The 15,426-nt window shown below is 38.8% G+C and overlaps 1 protein-coding gene across 2 annotated transcripts; it reads right to left on the bottom strand.

Moving 5' to 3' along the window:
* Positions 1-3,295: 3,295 nt before the first annotated feature.
* ptcd3 (pentatricopeptide repeat domain 3) lies at positions 3,296-15,354 on the bottom strand. Of its 2 annotated transcripts, none has more exons than XM_020081607.2 (23): positions 15,211-15,354; positions 14,669-14,721; positions 13,932-13,974; positions 13,700-13,745; positions 13,539-13,607; positions 13,274-13,378; positions 13,044-13,167; positions 12,824-12,927; positions 12,528-12,689; positions 12,338-12,398; positions 11,672-11,754; positions 10,693-10,837; positions 10,460-10,510; positions 10,103-10,192; positions 9,033-9,061; positions 8,679-8,785; positions 8,396-8,474; positions 7,257-7,347; positions 6,745-6,830; positions 6,514-6,659; positions 6,261-6,302; positions 5,720-5,878; positions 3,296-3,475 (listed from the first exon to the last, which is right to left on the bottom strand). In XM_020081607.2, exons 1-23 carry the CDS (start codon positions 15,336-15,338, stop codon positions 3,430-3,432), a joined length of 2,049 nt encoding a protein of 682 aa, XP_019937166.2. In that variant the 5' UTR covers positions 15,339-15,354; the 3' UTR covers positions 3,296-3,429. The 2 variants fall into 2 exon arrangements, with proteins under 2 accessions (XP_019937166.2, XP_019937175.2); XM_020081616.2 differs by having other exon boundaries at positions 13,932-13,971.
* Between the last annotated feature and the right edge of the window lie 72 nt (positions 15,355-15,426).

Genomic DNA, 15,426 nt, shown 5'->3' with positions numbered 1-15,426 from the left:
CTGCCCACATCGGGTCCAGTTTTCTGCCACAGTGGCCCCAAAGGGCCCAAAAGTGTTGACTTATTACTTGGATAAAAGTTATGATGTGAATTATGTAATGGTTATGACATGACATTTATTTTGTACCGTAGATGTCAATACTGTTGGCTAACAATATGGAACAAGGTGCTTGTGAGATGGACATGCATTTGACAAAATTCAAGGGGATTTTCCCAGTCAGGAGCTAATTTTAATTCATAGGATATGATGATACTTTCTATTAAAATACTTCACACAATTAAAAAAAAGAAAACAAACGCATACACACACTTAAATGACTAATGGAATGTGAGCCCATGTGACATTGAAACTCGGGCCACAGCTGATGGTTTGTGTTCCCATGAGTGTACAGCAACACAAGGACCTTGAGTTTCGTCGGCTGTTGTCCGAATGGGGCTGGAAGCTGAGAGCTGGTTTGTGTGATAACGCTGATAATCTTTCAACAAGCCAAACAATTTAAGTTTAAGGTCTATTCACTATTGTTGCTCCTCTGCCTCTCAGTAATGTGAGAGAGGACGACATTGATCGGAAGAGATGGAGACACAGCGGCTCACCGAGGGAGAAAGACGGCCAGAGTTAGACGAACTGAAAGACTGAGCGTTGTGCTGTTTTGGCAGGATGCAGTGAATGCTTTAAACACATGTTACTGTGACTCATAAACCAAACACTCACGGACACACAGAACAACAATTTGAAGATTTTATAGAACTATACATGTTTGTGTGTGGTGTTTGTTTAGGTAGACATTAGATAATGATTCATTTACATTGCCAGGCTTCTCTGAGGTAACTCTGCCTGTACAATGACCTACACTGTGTAATTTGAGCCAAGATCATAACATAGTTTTAGTGAGTTGGTGCCCAAGTCCTGGGGCGGGGTTTAAACTTCTGAAGGGGGGCATGCCCTGCATTAAAACAAATATATGTATCAATCAATCAATCAAATTTCAATCAAATGTATTTATATAGCGCGGTATCACAACAAACAGTTGTCTCAGGGTGCTGCACGAAAGTCTAAGATCTTAAAAAAGACAAAATCCACACTGAGCAAGCATGAGCTTGAGTTTATCCTTAAGAGAGTATTTGTCCGTATTTACTTACAATAAGTACATAATAAATCAATTAAAAATATTTAATATATTTCTTTTTGGTTGATATTTTGTATTTATTTGTGACACAACATAAAAATAATGTGAAAGAAAGTTTTGAAAAGACCAAAAAAACAAACCAAACCAACAACCAAAATTGTGCCACAGAAAGACGTGACAATTTTTTAGGTAAGGTTTAAAGGTACCTTACTGAAAATGTGTTTTTATAGTATAGGTTAAGAAAACAAAAATATCTGTAGTTGATAGTTAAAATGGGGGGGATGTTATGCTGAGGCAGTTGTGGTGACTTCAGCTTTTATTATCTCAGTTCTGTAAAATTAGACATTCTTACTGTGTGGGTGAAAAGTGCCTGTGAGCCGCTTATATGACCACATGTTTGCAGAATGAACAGAAATGTGCTTCTATTCTTTGGCAACTTTACAAAACCCACAGAGACAACGTGATGACCTGGTTGTTAAGAATGGCGCCTCCTTTTTACACTGTAGGCTTTTGTGCCTCGTGCCTGTGCCAGGGTATCATTTATAAAGAAACCTACGTGGTACATGAGTCAGGCTGAAAATGGGAGTTTTACGTGATCATTGTAAAATGATTGTAGTATTAAAGGTTAATGACAGTATCATTAAAGTGGTTATTTTAGGTTAGAGGTTAGAGTATGACTGGAGATCTGAGGATTCCCATTGTTTACTCTTAAAAAATGTGTTGCCAATAATTTGTTGTAGCCACTTTGTTAATTTTGACTTGAATTGTCCCCTCTTGTTTGTTTTAGTTTCATTAATGCCCTCTTCCGAGTTTCGACTCCTTGCTTCCATGACTACCACAAAATCATCCTCCGTCTCCTATCAGGAAACACTCAAAAATAAAAATGTTTAGCCTAAAACTCTGCAAACTTAAATTTATTTAAACCTAAAGAAAGACATTAAAAGCATTAGAGGATGTTCCATCACATCCTGTGTGTGAAGAGCCTTGACCTTGTACAGTCTCCTGTACAGTAGCCTCATGCTATGAGTGGTGAGATGAGTGGGAGAGAGGAATGTCTGTGACCGGCCACATCCACTGTTGTCTTTGCAAAGTTGCTGAACAAAAGCTATTTTGTGATTTTTGCGTGTTTACCTCTAATGCAGGCAAACAAAACTCCCCATTGATGTTGATAACTTGTGCCACTAACTCAATACAGGTCATTTCTATTCTTCAACTACACCCACAGTACTTCACGAGGAGTAGAAACTGTCTGTGATCACATAGTTTGAGTAACCTGCATGTTTCGTCCAGAAAAAAAAACTGAGTCATAGAACAAATGCAGGATATCGTGAGAATGTATAAATGTGTGTGGGAAGGTGTGTGTGTGTGAGTTGGAGAACAATACACTTGGTCCCACAGACCACACCCATCTGAAAGTGCACCCCCCCCTCCACCCACTTTGGCACACTTGTCCTTATTTGGTCGTGCTGCCAGCTCAGCTGAGGATTGGCTGAGGAGGGGAAAAGAAAAAAACAATTTTGATGGAGACACACACCTGTGCAGGCTTGCACACACACACCCACAGACACACACTTGTTCTCAGCGTCTCCAGTGAACACACACACACACACACACACACACACACACACACACACACACACACACACACACACACACACACACACACACCTGCAACAACCACACCATTATCTTTATATCTGAACGTTTCTTCAGGCTAAGCCAGTGAAACGTTCAAAGCAGTTTTTCCAGACTGTGTGTGAATGTGACACACACGTGCAGCATTTGGAAACAGCAGCTTATCAGTATGTAGAGGAAGTACGTCACTTATCACGATAAGACATTTCTGCGCGTCCCCTCCACAGTGTGTGCCGCACAGTTTGGTCATGGATTCTTCAGTAAATGCTCATCACTGTCTGTGGCTCTGAGAGCAACATTCCCATTCGTGTTTTCCCGAATCTAGATTTCATGAGCTGAAGAAGCTTTTCTCTTCTGATTTACTTTATTGAGCTTTATAATAGTGATAAACAGACTGGATATTATATATGCTGAGCTGAAACAAAGTCATCTTATGTATAAAAAGTGGGAAACAAACAAAAATATGAGACATCCTGGCACAGGAAGAGGAATAGCAGCCTCTAGCTCAAACACAAAGGAAAATGTTACGAGAGGTTTAGATTGTATTATACATATATTTTATTCCACAAATACAAATAAGTACAGTCTATAGATGTGTCATATTGTCTGATCAATACGTTTTACATTTAGTTACTGGTTTCAAAGCGATTGAGTCAATATCCTCTCCTTCAGTCAGACGTCTCTGCTGCAGACTCCAGTTCAGATAAAACAGCTCTGGATGGGACAGAGAAACAAGATGAGTCAGTGAAAAGGGAATTCAGTAAATTACAGAAATTCTAAAACACATCTCTTCCCATTCACCAGCAATGAAACTAAGAATCGAAATCACTTATCTAAGATGATTATCTAAACTGATGAATCATCATTCAGAGCTTAAATTCTAAAAGAATTCAGCTTTTTTTCTTTTTGTCCCTTTGGTCCATGTTAATTTCTCTCATCCATCACATCTTTCACCTCAGGACACCACAGACAGTAATTTTAATGAAACCTGTGGAGATAATAATAACTGTATTTGAATAGCACTTGTAAATCAGACCAACACCTGGTTTGGTTTCACAAAGATACTTCAGACACATCTGTTGTGTAATTTCAGCTTGTAAAGTTGATTAAAGGTAATTACAGATTTAGAACAATCTAAATGGTGATTTGACTCATTTAAAGCCTAACTAGAATTACAGCCATATGCTTGTTTCCCTCCGTAAACCAGTTAAGTTGCAGGAAATATGGTCAACGTCCCCTCCTGGCAGAACCTTATGAGTTCTGTGAAGTTTGATCAAATCATCAACTTGACCTGTAAGATATTCGACTGAAAACGTGTCATAAAAAGCACAATTCTGTTATGGCCACAAACGTATTTTGTGAGCTGACACTTTGACCTTTGACCACCAAATTCTAATCAGATCATCCTTGAGTCAAAGTGGATGTTTCTAACAGATGTGATCAAATTCCCAAAAGCATTCCTGAGATGTCATGTTTACAGGAAGTAACAGACGTGAGGGCACAGTGAAGTGAACTTTGACCTCCAAATTCAGATCAATTCATCTTTGAATCCAAGTTAATGTTTTACACCATATTGAATTATCTCATTCACTTGAATAGTACTGAGACAGATGGACAATGAGGAATATATATAAAATGACAAAAAAAGAGGACAATGTTTTTAGAAAGCAGAATGACCTGCTGGAACTCTGCAGCTGACGACTGCTGTCATTTACATTTGTCCTGGAGATGTATCCAGAGTGTGTCCTGAATGAGCTCTGCTACAGTCGTAAACCTCTGCAAATAATTTCTGTGCTGAGATTTTAGTCTTTTCCATTAATATATTATTTGCAGAATTTTGCTTTGACAAAATAAGTTGATGTGGTCGACCTGTCAAATTGTTTATTCCTTATTTACCCAGAATTCATGGCAATTGAGCTCTACTTCAGATAGTGAACAACCCAACAACTTTGAATGAATGTTGAGTTCAAATTCATCCAAGTGTTTGCACTGATTGCTCCACAGGTGCTACACATGAAAATAAATATATGAAAATTGAACAACTCTTTGCAACTCTCACATTTTAGTTGCACTCATATTTCTTAGTGAATATCTGAGATAGGGATGAAACTGTTCATACTGGTTTCATGATTAACCACAATTATTATAACCATGGCTGATAACTGAAGCTCATGATAAAAACTGTCCAGCATCAACTGCTGGGGCAGCATGCAGCGTGGATTTGTTATGTGCGTGTACTAAGTTTGCTTTGTGTTTGTTTGATTCAGTGAGTGTATGAGACACGTATTTAAACACATTGGTCACAAGTCCTACATTTTGTGCCCACATAGATCATCTGCCACACACGCTGCACGAGAGGTGCACAGCCAGGACGTCAGGGTTACAGTGACCAGAACGATCCGGATTCATAACCCCACATCATCAGTAAATAACTAAATATATGTAATTGTCAGTTTGCGACAGAGACGAGCAGACACAAACACACAATCTCACACACGCACAAACAAAGCGTGAAACAAACACTTGAAACAAAGCATCTGCAGAGAAGTTCTTCCTACAGATTGTGAGACAGCCCTATGTTTTAACTTCATTGATGCAGAAGAAGCGACGTCCTGTTTCTCCAGGAACACAGATGTGAATTCAGCAGGTTTTCATAAACATCAGTTCTACGTGTGTGTGATTAGAAAAGAGCAGAGGAGCAGAGTCTCTCGTTGACCGGCGACGAGTAATGTGCCTGGATACAGGGGTGCTGCTAAAGGTGGGGCCACCCTTACCATAACAAGTTGTGGACCTTCGATAAATAATTAAAACACTATCTTTATTTTTACAAATAATTTATATCATGTCAATACAAACCTTTTGGTCACTATAATCGTGGTAGAAAATGTTCATATCGCTTCACCTCGGATCTCAGAAAACACCTTTCCTGCTGCAGTCATACAACTCTCATTTCCTCACCTTTGCTCGTCTGTCAGATTAAACTCAGCCAGCGTTCGCTTTGCCAGCTCTGCTGTGGCTGGAAGACAGAAGGCTGCAGACAGCTGAACCAGGTCCACTGCTCTCTGGGGAGAGCCACTGCTGTGACACGCCGACAGGAAGTCATTCAACAGGCCCTCACTGGAAAATGACACAGCGGGAAATGCCCGATCACACACTGCTCAATCATCATGAACTTTTAAGCCAAATTCATGACAATAAAAAATGGATTACATCGTCAGTTTTTTTTAGTAACATGGGACATTTTTCTACTGTTCTGACAGCTCCAACATGCTGTGATGACATGTTAGAGATATTGGAGCCAAGTAAACAGAAGGATTCCAGGTTTACAATGTGTAATTACCAGTTGGACAATATCAATATAACTTTCACCAGGTGGTAATTTTTCAAGTGAAACACCAGGAATGTTTTCTTTTTAAGTAAAATGATGAAGACGTCACAAATACTTTTGTCTATACACATTGAAAATGTATTTCTGTTTGGTTGTAGTTTGGACACTCACGCAGGAACTCTGTTGTTGGACTTGAAGAGCTGCATTATCTCCCTGCAGAGAGAATAACAGAGGGAATATGTTAAAACTTTTTCACTGAAACTTTGTTTGTTTCTTAACTTTTTAAACTCATTTTAGAACAAGCTCTTCTGTAAACACACACACACACACACACACACACACACACACACACACACACACACACACACACACACACACACACACACACACACACACACACACACACACAAGCCGTCTCTCTCACCAGGCCTGTTCGGTCATGTTGTCTCGCAGCAGCAGGGAGGTGATGCATGTCAGCGAGGAGTTGCTCCACTCCAGACTGGGCCTCCCTCTGTCGCCATTAAACACACCCTTTATATCCAGAGCGCACGCTGCAAACGACTTCTGAACCTGCGGCACCAGAGGATACATCACACTGTGAAAGTTGTCTGCTTTGAGCAAAACAACTAAATCACACTCACATCCTCTCACTGACCTCAGGACTGTGCTTCTCTCTGGCCATCAGCGTGAGCACCTCCTCCACCAGATCTAACTTATTATCATGACCCAGAGACCGGATGTCTGGAAATGGAATGGAGAGGGCAGCAGATTTAGAAAACAGAGACAGAATCACATTATGATAATCGGACCTCATGACTACTGACGATTGATTTCCTCAGTTTTAACCAGAGATCGGCTGGTAAACGATACAATGAGTCATTAACTGCCCATCAGATAAAGAAGTGATTCAGATAAGATATAATATTCCTCTATTAGTCCCACAGTGAAGACATTTGCTGACACAGAAGGAAGGGGATAGTGGAATAGAAAACATCAGTCAAAAATGAATAAACATGCAATATAAACTTTATAAAAGTTTAACGTAAGATATAGGGAAATAGCAATAATATATAAAATTTAAACATGATTGCACACACAAACTAAATATTGACAGTGTTAACATCTGATTTCTTTAAGTGAAACTTTAAAGTGAAGCTTTAAACTCACCTTTCCATATCTGAGGCAGCAAATCAAGGCGACTCTCTGTGTCCAGAGCCTGCAGCAGGTCTTTAAGTCCCTGAGTGTTCGGGTAGTACAACTGCAATCAGAGGAAAAAAACAATGTTAAGTTTGACTTAGTTTTACTAATCCCATTCGCCATGGAAATACAAAAAAAAAAAGAAAAATGTTGAATTATGTGAAAGTCCAAAAGATAAAACATTTTTTATTGGTAATGGATGAAATGACTTTATGAAATGGTAAAGGTGTTACTTGCAGCGAGGAATCCACAGAGAAATATTATCGAACTGAACAGTTTGTCTCTGTTCTACAGAGCATTTCAGGCTCTCTTCGCTGACTAACTACCAGATTAGCTACTGGTCGGTGACCACAGTGATGCAGCAGCAAAAGAACCTGACATTCTTCTTCTGAGCAGCTGGAGACCAAAATCAGAGCTAAAATGAGAGTGAATATTGGACCTAAATGTGTCAAGTAGTCAGAAACACAAATGAAAATGGATGCTAATGTTGCTTCATGTCTGCTAGTTTTTAAAGAGGCAACTATCTGCTAACATACCATCTATAACACCATTCCAGTGTCCGCAATTGTGTTTTTGGCTGTTTCTGCTGTAACAAGTGACAAAATCTATTCATTTGTGCAGCTAAACTGTAACAGGATAAGATAAGTCCCACAATAGATGTACCACGTTACAACAGCAAAGAGGACAGTCAAAAATAGACTTCAGTAAAGGAATGAAAGGTAAACATGCAATACAAATAGTATACAATTGATATACACAGTGCAAAGACAATATATACAGTGTGAGAATATATATATACAGAGACACAGAATGCACATTAGCCATGAATTGCAAAAATGAAAGCCCACTGTGGTGATCTTAAATTGACAGGAACTATTGACTACTATTATGCATTATGCATAACTTTGCATAACTGATGATGGTGACCCCACTAAATAAAAGATAAAAGATTAACATCCTGGCGTAATAATCGGGGGTTCCACACACAGCAAAGTGGCAATGACGGATTATAAAATCTTTAAAATGTATTATTGATTCATCCTGTAAATAATTGTCTGGTCGAGAGTCACTTCATGGATCAGGGAGAGAAATGTGAGTGATGTACTGACCGAAGGAATGAGCTGCTTGTACCACTTCATAATGGCATCGATGTGCTCCATCAAGCACAGCAGGCTGAAGAAGCGACCGCTGGAGAGGAGAGGAGGAGAGCTCCAGTTACATCAGAGGCTTGTTTTTTAATTACTGTGTTCAGTCATCTAATGGGTTTGTACCACAGTTGAGTTGAGTTTTTAATAATAATATAATAATGTGCAATAATAATTTAATCAATAGATGTCAGGATGCAGGAGGAAGTGGGTTTGTGTTTATTGTTGGTGGAAGGTTTTCACTCACTAGTAAATACTCTGTTGGAAGGGATCTCCCAGCAGCATCCAGTTATCCCCTACTTCTACCAGACTCTGCACTTTATAAGCCAGCTCCAGATCTTTATTTTCCCGACACTTTTCGGACAAAGATGTACACGGAGAGAAAAACAGGTCAATGAAAAGATGAACAATTTAAAATGTAGGCTAAGGATTAAAAGCCAGCTATATCTAATTGTTTACAGCTAAAAAGGTTTTGAAAGTAAACCTGTATAAACCTAGGAAAGAAACTCAAGTACTTGAAAACATAGACTTAATTTGATGACTTTGCAGGAAGACAATGGAGATAAATATTTATACAAAGAAGTAATAAAACAAGACTTACTATTTTCATTGCATTGGTGAAGAACAGAACTGGAAAGAGGAAGGAGAGTTTGTGTTTAGAACCACAAAGTGTTTTATATGTCTATTTTTAACGAAAGCACCAGTTAAAGGGTTTTAGAACAACCAATATTTCCGTTTTTTATTAAAATCTCATAATAGTCCAGAATGACCTGCAATGGTACAAAGGAAAGTGGTAAACTAGTTTATGAAACAAAAATAGTTTAGGTCGCCAAAAAGATGATTGATGAAAATGATTAACATTAGTTGCAGCTTTCTTGGAGAAATGACAGTAAATGAAGCTGTAGACGTTGATTCAAACAGGAACTGACCCAACTTTTCAGCACTTGCACAGGCAATGATGGAACAAACTGTTATGATGCCATCTGATGGTTAACACTGCTCACAGAGCACGTTCCTTATCTTAACAACCATTTAAACGGCCTTTACACTACAATTTCCTTCCACACACACAAACAGTCATATAGTTCTTCACATCATTACTACACTGCTGCCGTTGTTAAGGGCTTCCACCTTCTGGTTAGTGGACGACCTGCACTGCTGCCCCCTAATGATGAATTATTAGGACAACATCAGTACTCTATTGAGCAGTCTCCAGACTCTGACCCAGAATAACACTTTGAAAACTCTATCGGTTAAAAAATACACTTTAAGTAAACATTCTGTGGACTGTTAAAGTTGCTTCATAAGATTACTTTGTGTTCACTGCTGTTGTACTGCCAATACCAAAGGTTTTTGTGAATTCATTTACACATCTACAAATGTAGGACATAGGGCCCAAGTTGAAAAATACCAGAATGTCCCCTGGACTGAAATCAAGAAAAACTACACATGCAGAACATTTGTTTGAACTGGAGGATCCTTCAGAACAGTGATTGATTTCTATTGTAGAAAAAAAGTGTGTTCAGCTGCTGGATGAGTCGAAAACTTAAACTACATTCATTTCAAAGAAATATTTATTTTAAATAACGGTTGATATATTATATATTTTCATTTCAGACATCACATCAAAGTTTATACATTTCAATAAAAACTGGAAAAAGAGCAACATACCATCACCAGGGTCCTGGCAGGTGAAGCTGCTTCCATTCAGCTCTGATACGATTTCCTGCAAAATGTTGCTAGTGTTCTGGCCATAGGTGGCTGGAAAGAAACAAATCCACAGAATACAAGACAACGTATATAACATACAGTTTACAGCAGAAGAGACTGTGGCAGTGTAGTTATGTCCCTATTTCAGAAGTTGGTTTTGATGTGTGCTATGTGTTTTAAATGTACATTTTGAGCATTGCTGAGCCGTGTTTTTACTGAGTGTTGTCAAGTGTGAATTATTTGTTGAGCTTGTAAAAAGGAATTTCTGAGTCCTCCCAAGGGACAGACAATACAATTGATCCGTCTATCTAAACTCACCTGCTTTGTAAAAGATGGCCAGGAGGTGGTCGAATGAGGCCAGGCTGGGAGCTGAAAACACACAAATGCAAACATGTGAAGAAAAACAGGAAAAATCCACCGATAAAACCCAGAAATAAAATGTAACATTTTAAGATTTCTGTACCATTGTAGAGTTAAAATTAAATAAATGTCAAATTAGAAGGAGTTTGGCTTATCACAACCTTCTAAGGTACGTGTGCTCTCATAGTTACCTATTCTCAGAGCCTTCATCTCATTCAGAATTTGTAAAGATTTGATTTTGGCCAAAGAGCCGCAGCGTCTCAGAGCTTTGAGAACACTGTTGAACGTCAGCAGGTTGGGCTGAACTTTATGTTGATTCATCTGGGTCAACAACTCCTGCACACAAACACAAGACACAAAAAACAAAGTCTTAACCATGTATAAAAGTATAAAAGTATTTACCTTGATGCACACAGAGATGGTTATATATATATATATATATATATATATATATTTGATATAAAGTTCTTGTCAGAGTTACAGCAGCTGCATTTTAAATATACAATATATGGATAAAATATATAATTTCCTAATGAGTGTGAAATAATAATTATTTCATGTATCTGCGGTGGCAAAAGCCATGGCTGGACAAATCATGTTTGTCTGTCCATCAAATTCTTGTGAACTCTATGGGGAAGTTCTAAACTTTGGTACAAATGATGACTTGCACTTAAGGATGAACTTTCTTGATTTTGATGGTTAAAGGTCAACGTGACCTCATAAACACATTTATTAGCCATGACCAATGAATCGTGAATCGTCTTCGGTACAAAACTGAAGACATGTCCCCAACATCCACTGTTGGTCACTAACATCCGATGACATCCAAATTATTTAATAAATGATAAAATGATTGCATTTTACATGTGCTTTTAAAAATTCAATATGACATCATCATGTTGTGCAATAAAACTATTCTCAGTTATTAGCAGAGGAGCAGATTGTGACCATATTTCCAGCAGCTGAAATGTTTGCTCCGGCTGTAATTTTACATTATTTATGAATTATTGAACAGTTTGTAAATCCATAACAATATGTTGTAACTTACCAATGAAAATGATTACACTTTTACTCAACAGTGTAAAGTATCTGCTATGATATTATTTATGACATGAACATATCTTATTTTCTTGCTGTGTAACATGAAGACAACAGTGTAAAGGGTCTCACTTCGATCAGGTCCCATCTCTCAGTGTATTTTTCTCTGACACTTGGAGCCACTGAGATCAGTGCGTTGAATATGTGGACGTCAGCTGGAGACAAAGGGTGGAGTAAAAAATTAAATTGTGTTTTTCTTGGGATCACAACAGAAGAGGTAAGAGCTCAAAACCAACTTCATGTATTCCAAAAAGTGGCCAAAATAAAAGAAACAGTGGACACACGTGATGTTTCACTGGGACACTTCTGCAGTTCTCATGGTCGTCTTTTGATCGCACTGTTTACAGTTACATTAAAATCGTGCTTCACATTTTTATGATGTTGAAATTTATATAGAATTTTGATCACTTTAGATTTGAGATTTAAAAATTATTGTCATTGTACTGCTGCAGACAACAACACAACAAAATGAAGAACCAGAAATAATGCAGAATGTTTTCAGGGAGCACTCAGCTGCTGCATCTGTGTGCAGCACCACTTCACATACTGTATCTTCAGAATCAAATGACCTGCACAGAGAGTTAAGCTGACTAAAGGTTTGAATAACTGTGGAAACTGATTTCAGAATTCATTATTCAAACTATATATGCCAAAGTCCAAATAATGTCATTAAAATGGTGTTAGTATCCTGTGGCTAATGGGCTCAAATCTCCACATAATTTACTTTTTATAACTCACCGGTCAGTTTCTCGTTGAGCAAGTCGGTGTACATGCTGAAGGCCTTTGCATAGGCTCCATGCTGCGGAGAGACAGACACAGATAAACAAACAATCTACTATACAACTGCAGCTGGTGTGATCCTATCCTTCACACCGAACAGAACAGGCCACACCACCACTACTAACAGCAGTAATGAATCTGCACACACCTTCACCATTCCTCTGATCAGAGCAGAGTAACACCGCAAGTCTCTCTCTGGCAGCATGTTAAAGATTCTCTCTGCGTTGTTGTTTTCTTTCCAGGTCGACTTGAGGGAGTCTAAAGTTTGACGGATCCTAACTCTCCTCTTTTTCAACTCCTCTCCTCCCTCCTGATGAACACACAAGGATGATGACACACAAGATGTTCAAAACTACTGATAGGGTAAGTGAATAGAAAGAGTTCAGGGTGCTGACTTGATCAGAACTCATTCTGATGCAGAGGTTTTGATCAGAGATGACTCACCGTGTCTTCTGTCTCTGGTGCCCCCTCCTGGACAGGGTCTCTGTCACAGTAAATGCAGATAAGATCTAACAGCTCATGGGTCGTTTCCATGGAGACTGCTGTACCTGGAAGATACAATGAAGACACACAGTTAGGTGAGTGGTTAGAGAGAACATATACTGTGTGTGTGTGTGTGTGTGTGTGTGTGTGTGTGTGTGTGTGTGTGTGTGTGTGTTCTCACCAGCTTGTAGTAGCTGGTCGTACATGTCAACAGCTGCTGAAACTTTCCTCAGGCTGATTCGTTCCTTCAGTGCCTCCTCGCTCACTTCCTCGAGACGCAGCGACACTGTCTCTGGCATCAGACACTACACACACGCACAAGCACGCACGCACGCACACACACACACACAGTTATGATATTTGGCATCTGGACCTATGCAGTAACTAGTAGTAGTATAGAAACTTTCTTACTGGTATATGTGGTTCAGCAAAGTCTTTAGTGAAGAATTTGGGATTAGTGTTGACAAAGTATTTGGCTGCAGACCTGCCAGACTCCTGAGAGAGAGAGTACAACTTCTGCAGAGAGAGAAAGAGAACGATACACCAGTTAGATTGTTTCAGTAAAACAATCCACTACACCAAATAAGTGAATATAAGACAAATGTCTGATTTATGAACAAAAAATTTAAAAAGGCAGCAAAGTAATGATGTGTTGATGTTGTATGTTTTGACGTACAAACTCAGTAGAGGTCCTGGGAGAGAGGTAAGGGTCATCCTGGAACTGGTACTTGTATGCTGTGGGATCCTAGTGATGACAACAGAGACAATAAGTTAACATATTAAGTAATAAACACCTTTATAGCCACAGTGATGTGTAAGAAGTGGGAGAGCTCTCACCCTGCTGACAGTCGAAGCCAGAGCCTCCAGCACAGCTTCTTTGCTCCTGTTTGATAAAAATCACCAATGGAGTTTTGTTTTTAGGACAATTTATGTAAAGATAAATACTTGCTAACTCAATTTGAACATGAGTATGCTGTTAAAAGCAGTTTCTCTTTTAACACACTATGTCCTGGCTGCCTGCAGTGTATGAAACCTAAAAAGGTTCATGTAATTATGATTTGGTACATACCATGTTTTCTTCCTGGGAATGACAATAGTCTCTGTAGATTCTGCTACATCATAGAGGAAGAGATACAACTTTAATGTACATGGCATTATAATGATTATCAACAGCAGCCTGAGTGTTGAATGATCCTGGAAGGTGATTGGATCAAATCTTACTAAAAGGAGATAATTTATCCAAAATCTAAACTTTCTCATGTGCCAATAAGGTATTCTGCATTTTTTTTATCATCAACAAATCACACAAAAACCAACAATATAAAAATGGGCAAAATATATAATTGTATTTTTGTGTTTACGTAATCTTATATATTACTCAAACTGAAGAAGGTGTGTTTGTTGAGTTCTATTTTCAGCTGTGGATAAATACACATCTAGGAGCCTGGAAAAAGCAGCACAGAGTTAAGTTGCATTGATTCAAAATAAACTACAGTGATCGTGGTCATGGTGATGACGGAACATGTGTAGTATATTATAGAATGTGTCTCACTGTCGTTCTTAACAGATTCTGGAACAGCAGACGACTTCTTAGTAGGACTTATTTATCGTAGGTTTTTGATCTTTTTATAGGACTCTTTCACCAGCCTAAACATCCTATTATATCTTGAATACCTGTCTGACATGAGGCTTTGACAGGAGAATGACAAAGGTTCACATGTTTATCTTGAAGTCTTTTTATGACGTTAGCATTGAATGGATTTTGCCAAATGTTGTAATCATCACCACAGCGTTCTTCCAATGTACCTTTATGAGCCTCTGCAGCCTGTTGTCCCAGAGATGGAGTCCAACCAAAACTCCTAATAAAAGGAACATTAATGAGCTAAAAGGAAGATGTATTGAGTTACATTTTACAAAAGACAACCTTTTATAGATTTACAATCCTCCGATGGGCAGTAGACAGTATCCATAGTACAGGTAGATTTATTTATAAAAAAGGTTAAGTCCAAGTTTTGGGGAATCAAGATAAAGAAAGACAGACATGGAGGCTGCAGACTGTTAAACAGTTGAATGATCACAGTCATTTGTCCTTAAGCTCCCGTGATCAACCCGTGACTACAGAGTAACTGTAGGAAACTTTTAAGGAAACTAAATGTATACAATGCCACCACATGTAGAACAGGTGTCTATCAGGCAGCCTGCTGTGCTGCAGGGATGCGTTAGCTTCATGACCTCCTGTCAAACGATGCTAGCTGCTGCTGTCAGACTCGCCCAGCAGATACATTCACTTATACAAACACTGAATTAATCAAAGTCTGGTTCCAAACACAGCAGTGGGTATTTACTACCTGTGACCGAACAGCTGCTCCAAGTTACCGGACAAAAGCCGTCCGTTTCTGTGGATGTAATGTCCTACATGCCTCCCGGACGCCGCCATGTTGATACAAACTGAGGGCTTCTGGGAGGGAGAAACCATGCGGGTGGGGGGAAGAAAAGGGGGAGATAAATTCATAACAACTTGTCCTTTAAAGAAACAGTACTATCTCTTCACAATTTATCACAAT

This window comes from Paralichthys olivaceus, chromosome 9 (genome assembly GCF_024713975.1).
Source record: "Paralichthys olivaceus isolate ysfri-2021 chromosome 9, ASM2471397v2, whole genome shotgun sequence".
NCBI classification, from domain to species: Eukaryota; Metazoa; Chordata; class Actinopteri; order Pleuronectiformes; family Paralichthyidae; genus Paralichthys; species Paralichthys olivaceus.
The sequence above is the reverse complement of the archived record's forward strand: the minus strand, read 5'-3'. Positions and strand labels throughout refer to the sequence as shown.

What these genes read in the sequence shown, in the direction of transcription:
- ptcd3 (XM_020081607.2), bottom strand. Translation starts at nt 15,338, where the DNA reads ATGGTTTCTCCCTCCCAGAAGCCCTCAGTTTGTATCAACATGGCGGCG. An exon ending in GCTCAACGAGAAACTGACCG is followed by an intron (nt 11,755 to 12,337) that starts GTGAGTTATAAA and finishes CTTTGTCTCCAG; the next exon opens with CTGACGTCCACATATTCAAC. An exon ending in GGCCATCTTTTACAAAGCAG is followed by an intron (nt 10,193 to 10,459) that starts GTGAGTTTAGAT and finishes GTTTCTTTCCAG; the next exon opens with CCACCTATGGCCAGAACACT.